The sequence below is a fragment of the Vigna radiata genome, chromosome 1 (assembly GCF_000741045.1).
Source record: "Vigna radiata var. radiata cultivar VC1973A chromosome 1, Vradiata_ver6, whole genome shotgun sequence".
Lineage (NCBI taxonomy): Eukaryota > Viridiplantae > Streptophyta > Magnoliopsida > Fabales > Fabaceae > Vigna > Vigna radiata.
The window spans coordinates 23,972,547-23,980,343 of record NC_028351.1 but is presented as its reverse complement, the minus strand read 5'-3'; the positions used below and the strand labels follow the sequence as shown (position 1 = coordinate 23,980,343).

General features: G+C 34.2%; 1 protein-coding gene across 1 annotated transcript in view; it reads right to left on the bottom strand.

Moving 5' to 3' along the window:
- Positions 1–1,619, bottom strand: part of LOC111241502 — a 4,118-nt gene extending 2,499 nt beyond the window's left edge. The window contains exons 1-2 of the mRNA XM_022780064.1: positions 1,599–1,619; positions 300–1,553 (exon numbers count right to left, since the gene is read on the bottom strand). Coding sequence (XP_022635785.1) covers positions 300–1,553; positions 1,599–1,619 — 1,275 coding nt within the window. The remainder of the gene's footprint in view (positions 1–299; positions 1,554–1,598) is intronic.
- Between the last annotated feature and the right edge of the window lie 6,178 nt (positions 1,620–7,797).

Genomic DNA, 7,797 nt, shown 5'->3' with positions numbered 1-7,797 from the left:
CGATTCCGGCGTTCGGAAATTCCATTGTGTTCAGGTGTATGAGGTGGGGTGGTGTGATGACTTATTCCATGAGTGCTTAAAAACGGACGAAGACCAATATATTCACCACCATTATCCGTGTAAAAAATTTTGATGTTGCGATGAAAGAAATTTTCAACAAGCGACTTAAATTTGGGAAACAGAGTTTGCACATCAGATTTACGTTTTATCGGATATAGCCAAATATAACGAGTAAAATGATCAACAAACATGCAATAGTAGCGAAGACCATCAATGGATAAAATAGGGGAAGTCCATACATCAGAGAAAATTATTTCCAAAGGATAAGATGATTTAAGAGTGGATTCATTGAAAGGAAGTTTATGACTTTTATTAATTTGACATGAGTTGCAATCTGATTGCTGGAATTTATTTGAACCCAAAGAAAAATGTTGCTGAATAAATGTGAAGATAGAAGAGGAGGGATGCCCAAGTCTATGGTGCCATGAAGCAGAGGAGTCTGTGCGGACAGAGTGGACTGACGGAGAGTTGGCTGGCCAGAGATAAAGTCCATCCACACATGAGCCATTATGGGTTATTTGACCTGTCTGCAAGTTCTTAACATAAAAAGAGTTTGGCAAGAAAACAACAGCAGAGTTAGTTTGTTTGGTGAGTTGAGAGACAGAAATGATTTTTTGTTGCATGGAAGGAACACACAAAGTGTAGGAGAGGGATAAATCATTAAGTAAAAGTGTTCCAGAATGAGTGATGTTTAAACCTGAACCGTTGCCCATAAATAATGAGTCTGGACCCGTGTACGGATGATGAAGCGCTAGATTGTCAAGATCATTGGTGACGTGATGCGTCGCTCCACTATCAACCAAAAAATTATTTTGAGAAGTGTCAACGGTTGCAGTATGAACCTGAACCTGTCTAGGGTTAGCAGAGGAGGAACGAGGAGGCATTGGGATACCAGGGTGTTGCTGCTTGAAGGTGTGACACTGAGACAGAACATGGCCCTTGACATTGCACCATTGACACCGACCAAGAAACGGTTTGTGATTGCCAGGGCGTGAGGATGATGATGCAAAAAATTGTCTAGATCGAGTTTTATCATAATGGTTGGGTCGAGTCTGTGCATTCAAGGCTGTCATGGGAGCAGGAACCTGCCGTTGAGCAGCAACAAGGGAGAGTTCTTGAATTAGAAGCTTCTCGAGGAGGTCATCAAAAAGAATGGGAGTGTCCCTTGCATTGACGCCGTCAATGACAGCTCTATAACCATCGTCGAGGCCACGCAAGACATGGTCAGTCATGTCTTCAACGGAGACAGGAGAGCCGAGTGAGGCAAGGAGATCTACAGTTTGCTTCAGAGAAGGCATGTAGGTGGTGATGGACTGGGTACCTTTGGACGCCGTGTGGAGACGCTCCTTTAACTGCTTGAGGTGGCTACGAGATGCCTTGGCATAGGTGCGCTGGAGAAGAGTCCAGAGATCATGTGATGTCGTTGTTTGAGACACCAGGGATGCCACTTCAGGGGAGAGAGTGGTGAGGAGAGCACCGTATATAAGACGGTCCTGTCGACGCTAGGTTTGATAAGCAGGATTTGGAGTTTGGGGTACACTGGTGGTGGAGATCGTCATCGACAGCACAGGAAAGGATCCATCTGGATATTTGAGAAGATCATAGCCATCAAGAAGAGCTTCAACTTGAAGTTTACAAGTGAGGTAATTTAAGGGTAGAAGCTTGGTGACATGCTAAGGGTGATGCAAGTGAATGGTTTTGATGGCTCATGAGGGTTGCTAATAGATGAAGAGTTGTTGTTGGTCATGGGAGGCAAAAAGAAAGGAAGGAGCGATGTCCTGTGTTGAGGAAAAAAAAAACAAAGAAACGAAGATGATCGTTTTAGGCTGATACCATATAGAAAGTATTTGAAATGAATTGATTTGATCATTGGATTACAATAGTATAAATATACAACTTGATAACACAATTTGAAAGAGTTAAAAGGAAATAAACTATACCAATTTAATATCAATTATTGTAATAACAATTATAATAATTGATATTTTAATATCAATTATTATAATATCAATCATAATAAATGATATTTAACACTGACAATTAAATTAAATAAAGGAAAAGTAAATATACAAAAATTAGCTAATAAAGACTAATTATTACAATTTAAAACTAATTATTGTAATTGATATAAACATTATTTAATGTTACTTTGTTAAATTTTAAAACAAGATTTATTAAACATTTTTTTATTTCTAAATGATCTATATCTTGATAGAGTTCCTATCCAATTCATTTTAAACTAAATTTTTTAAAATTTTTATGTTAAATATCAGTTATCTAATTTTTAATTAATTTGTGACTTGTTGTATTATTTTCATTGACTTACTTATTTGTTTTCATGTGCTAGATAAAAGTTTTATAATTAAATATGAAATAATATTATAATAAATGTAAAACAATATGAGATTTGTATTCCTTGAAAATATATTAATTATCATGCTATCTAATGACTTCCACAACTATCAAGAAACTATTGTCATCACCAACATTAATGTAAGCCGATAACGTTCACTAATTATCTAAAATATTTTATATCAAAGTAATAAAATTTTTACTTATTATAAAAAATCATTTATCATTTTATATTAATCATAATATTTCACGTTTCTGAATACAAAAATTAGGTAAACAAAATAATGAAAATATGATAAGAGTATCATCATCAAAATGTTTTCTATCAAAGTAATAAAACTTTTATCATAAATGACTTTTATTATAAAAAATCAATTGTCATTTTACATTAATCATAATATTAAAATCTCATGTTTCTCAATACAAAAAATAAGTAAACAAAATAATGGAGATATGATAAGAGTGATATCATTCTCATACAAAATTAAACCACAGAACTCACTTAAAATTATAAATTCAATAACAAAAGAATTTAATAAAAACTTAATTGAACTTTTTCAAAGGATTTGAAACTTGATTTAACTTTAAATATACAAAGAAAATTCTGAATAGCAATTATTCTTTTATTAAAAGTTTAATTAAATAATTAATCTTTTTACTTGTTATACATAGTGAAAAGGTAAATATTTAATACATGTGATAATTATTTTAAATTAACACTAATTTAATTTTAAAATGTATGCATAAAACATTACACTGATTATCAATAAAAAGTGATACAATAGTAGTTTTTCTCTATTCTTATATTCATCCATCTTTTATTTCTTTTCATTTAAGCACTCAAACTTCTTCAAATACTAAAACCAATTGTCGGGTGGCTAACTTTTATTTAGGTAAATAAGTCAATATTATTTAATGATTTTTAAGAGAATATTGTTATTATAAAATTTATTATCTTAGCTCTTCACCGGATCATTTAAAAAAGTTTACGTCGTTAATCTAATTTTTATGAATTCTTTTAGTCAACTTTTGTGAATTTTAGTCTTTGTAATCTAACTTTTGTACATTTTTTTTTCTTCAAAAATCAATGAAGTGAAAGTTTAATTTTGTTTGTCGATGACATGTGGAAGTGGTACTAAAGTAGAAAATTTTGAAATTAGAGAAGTTAGAAAAAATTTATTTATCATATTTACATTTAGTTATTATATACAAATAGTCTCGTGATTCCAACACATATTTATATAATTAGATTCTAATGTTAAACTTATATAGTTCATATGGGATAATAAATAATAACATGTTTTAATAGTGTATTTAATAATTTACTTAAATAAAAAATAAATGTTTAATTGCTTCTTTTGTCCTCAGTTTGGTTGAAGTGTGTCAAATTCGTTTCTCTTTTATAAAAGTTGCAATTTCGTCCACATGTGGTTCAAAAGTGTCTATTGCATCCAAACATAGAAAAAAATTGTGTCAATCAAGTCATCTCCGTTAAATACAAACTAACGGTGTTAACTCATTGATGATTTGGCACTAGAGAAATAAAACGTGGCAAAAGAGTGGCAAATTGGTAATGACGTGTCAATGAAATTAAAATTAGGGAATATGGAAATAGTTTATTCAATTGGGGAAGAGTAAAAATCGCATCAGGGCTTTTGACGAAGAGTAGAAATCGCAATTGGGGCTTTTGACGAAGAGTAAAAAACACAATTGGGGCTTTTGAAAGCAAAACCGCGTTTGGTGATTTGGAAGCGCTTTTCGCTTGTTCATGAGATATTTGGAAGTGCGAAGTGGGTTCCATTCGAAGGTCCATTGAAGGTGCGTGTACACTTTTGTTGGGTTTATGGTTGCTTTGGTGTGTGTTTGCTTCTTGTGTGGTCCCTCATAAACTATTATTTCTGTTTGGTTGTTGTCCCCCATTATGGGTGTTCTGTGTGGTTCCCCATTGTGCAGGTTAAAGTCATTCTTTATGCTGTGTTTAGGGTTCAATACACAATTCTTTTAATTGTTTATGGTATGTTTAAAGTGCTTTCTAGAAGTGTTGTTCCTTGATGGGTCGACAGTCCTACCTTGATGTTTTGTACCCTGTTATAATGTAAATGTAGTGTTATTTAGTCAATTAAATGCAGTGTTATGTGGGTAAACTTAGTCTGGCATGATTTTTTATATTAATTGAGATGGCTAACTGTGATGTCGAAGTGGTCTTTCACCATGGGGGCAAATTTGTGAATGATGGGTCACTTAAATATGAGTTTGGTGAAACATCTACTTTAAAAATTGACCCAGATAGATGGAGCTACTTTGAAATTATGTCCATTTTGAAGGAGATGAGTTATATTAATGTTAAAGAGTTGTGGTATTCAGTGGGTGGTGGTACTGTGTTAGAAGGAAGGTTAAAACTATTATCTAATGACAAGGGTGCATGTGACGTGGTCAACCTTGCCATATTGAATGATCAATCTCACCTGTATGTTGTACACATGGTGTCAGATCCTGAGTACATTCACATGTTGGAGGAAGGTGACACTGATAATCGTGTAGAGGTAAAGTGTGAGGAAGAGTCTGACGGGGCTGTTTTGGGGATGGTGTAGAGGCTGGCAATGATAATTGTGTGGAGGCAAAGGCTGAGGGAGACATTAATGGGGCTGTTTTGGGGGAGGATGTAAAGGTTGACAATGATAATGGTGTACAGATAGAGGTTGAGGGAAAGGATGTTGGGGCTGTTTTGGTGGAGGATGCAGATGGTGACAATCATAATGGTGTAGAGACAGAGTCTGATGGAGATGATGATGGGGAACATGATGACTATGATGTTAAAAGTTGGAATGAGACTGAAGAAGATGTGTTGAGTGAAGATCATCTTGTGGAGGTTAGTGTCCATGGAGATGAAGTGGAAGATGATTTCTGTAACCGTAGTGAGGAAGTTGAAGTGGGTGGACCAAGTGGGTCTTGTAATCCATTCCAGCATGTACAGGATAGAGGTCTATCTGACAATTCTTGGGAATTTAAAAGTTTAGACAACCTTGTATTAAGTGATTCATGAAATGATGATAGAGACAATTATAGAAATTTTGGCATTTTTTCATTGCCCAAAAGTATGGAAGAATATAATTGGGAAGTGGGGACATTCTTCAGTGAAAAAAATGATTTCACAGAAGCAATAAGAAGCTACAGTCTAGAGAGTGTGAATTGATTGAATTTGACTTGATTGTAATTATTTTTTGTTATATTTTTCTTTTATTGCTTTTTGTTTTATTTTCTATAAAAGTGCTTTTAGGGTGTGTTTCTTGTGTATGCAGGAAACAATACATACTAGAAGCAGGAAAAACCAACAACCTCTGCTAGAAGGTCTACCATACGAGAGGAGGAAGAGACGTCCTTTATGTGAAAGATCTCTTTCTCCAGAAGTTGCTTCGCATTCTTCACCTGAGACTTTTGAACCAGATCTTGAGGAGATGGCTGATGAGTCGATATTTAATTGATTTCACTTAGTTTATTGTGCTAGAATTAATCAGGGAATTGTGCTTAATTGTCCGGTATTTTCCCGTTTTTCCTAATTATGCTTAATTTGACCGAAAATTCTAATTTTAATTAATTTGAATTTTCTGAGCTAATTATTTGCATTATTATTTTCAGGGAAAATTTTGGAAACACAATTTGGAGCATTGGGAAGGAGACAAAAATAAATNCAAGACTCTCAAATTAAACATTTTAAATTTTAGTTGTATTGTAATTTAATTGTTTAAACTTTTTTGACAAACTTTTGCACATTGGGCCATTAAAATTTGTGATGGGCCCAAAAGTCTAAGACACTTGTCAACCTAGGGTTTCCTTTAGGGTGGACCCCACCCTTTCATTGGATGACACTTGGCCCTAGGGAAAGGTGTGCAGCCGTCACATTGGAATACACACAACATTCTCACTCTCTTCTTCTTGGCTGCAACGATTTTATTTTTCTTTGAACAATGTCTTGGCAATTTGACTATGGATGAAGGAGAATGAGGCTCACGGTNTGGAACATATGTTTGTTACACTTGTACACGATTTTTGATTGTAGGCATATATCAGGTTTCTGCTGCAACGGAAATGATGAATAGGAAGTGATGTTTTCTTTTTTTTTCATTGAATGCAAAGTACCATGAGATGCTTGGGAATTTCTTCTACTGAAGAATGAAGAGTAGTCACGTGGGCTCTAGCTTTTGAGGAGCACCTTGTTTTTATTTTATTTGATATTTGGGTAGTTGATTTTCTTTGAGATGCTGTCACGGTCCAATCAGAAGGCTCGGTAATTGCTTTTGGGAATTAGCTTTCAAATTCTTTCACTTTTGATCTAGCACATCTAGAAACCGAGAGTAGCATTGCATTGCAACGGTAGCCACTCATTTCTTTTGTTTTGAAGCTTTCATTTATCTTTGAAGGTAGAGGAGTTGTCACATCTTGAGTAGGTAGCCTTAAATTAATTGTAAAAGCTTTTCCTTTAGCTTTTGTCTTGGAAAGCACCGGGTGCACTTGCTAGAAGGAGAGAGAAATGGTTTTAAGTTTCTTTAGACAAGNCATTCAATGCTACAAATTCAATTTTGAGGTTGAATGAGAGTTGATGNGACATAGCAAGCTTTTCTTTTATTCTCTTTTAGAATGAAAATGTGATTAGATGGTAGNAAAGCCACGTTCCAATTTTNTTTCTTTCATTCAAATGAATGTTTTGATTCCAATTGAAGAGGTGGTAGGTGGCATTAGGAATANGTGTACGGTGATGAGGAGAGAAGAGTTTATTTCCATCTTGTTTCATTTAGCAAAAGCATTGTCCCATCATGGTAGGTAGATTAGAATTTTGAAAAGTGAAGTTCATGGTTTTAGAGGAGGATTTACNTGATTGGTAGTTAATTTAGAGAGAATAGTTTCAATTCATCCATTGCATGAATGGGAGTCACNGCCAAGAGCTTTTTAGGCCATTTGAATTTTTCAACTTCTTTTACTAGGTACCTAGGTCACGTGAATGGTAGGAAAAAAAAGTTATGTTTGTTAATTTCTTTTGTTTTAAATTAATTTACATAGTAGGTTGAGTTGCTTTTCATCTTCTTAATTTAGTGATGCACATTAATAGTTTTAATTGTGTTTAGATATTTGTTTGATGCAATGTTAGGATTAGCAATTTCTTTTACTTTAATGTTTTATATCTTATTCGGTTGTGTTTAATTTCCATGCATTTTAATTGACTTTAATTCTCGTCTCAAACACTTTCAAACCCCCCCATTATGTTAGACCTAAGTCTCGAACTGTAGTTGGTCCTTGAGAGACGACCTAGGAGTCACTTCCTAGTCTATACTGCATTCCTAATATGCAATCAAATTTGTATGGGCCGCGACACCCATCAATGACCAATCA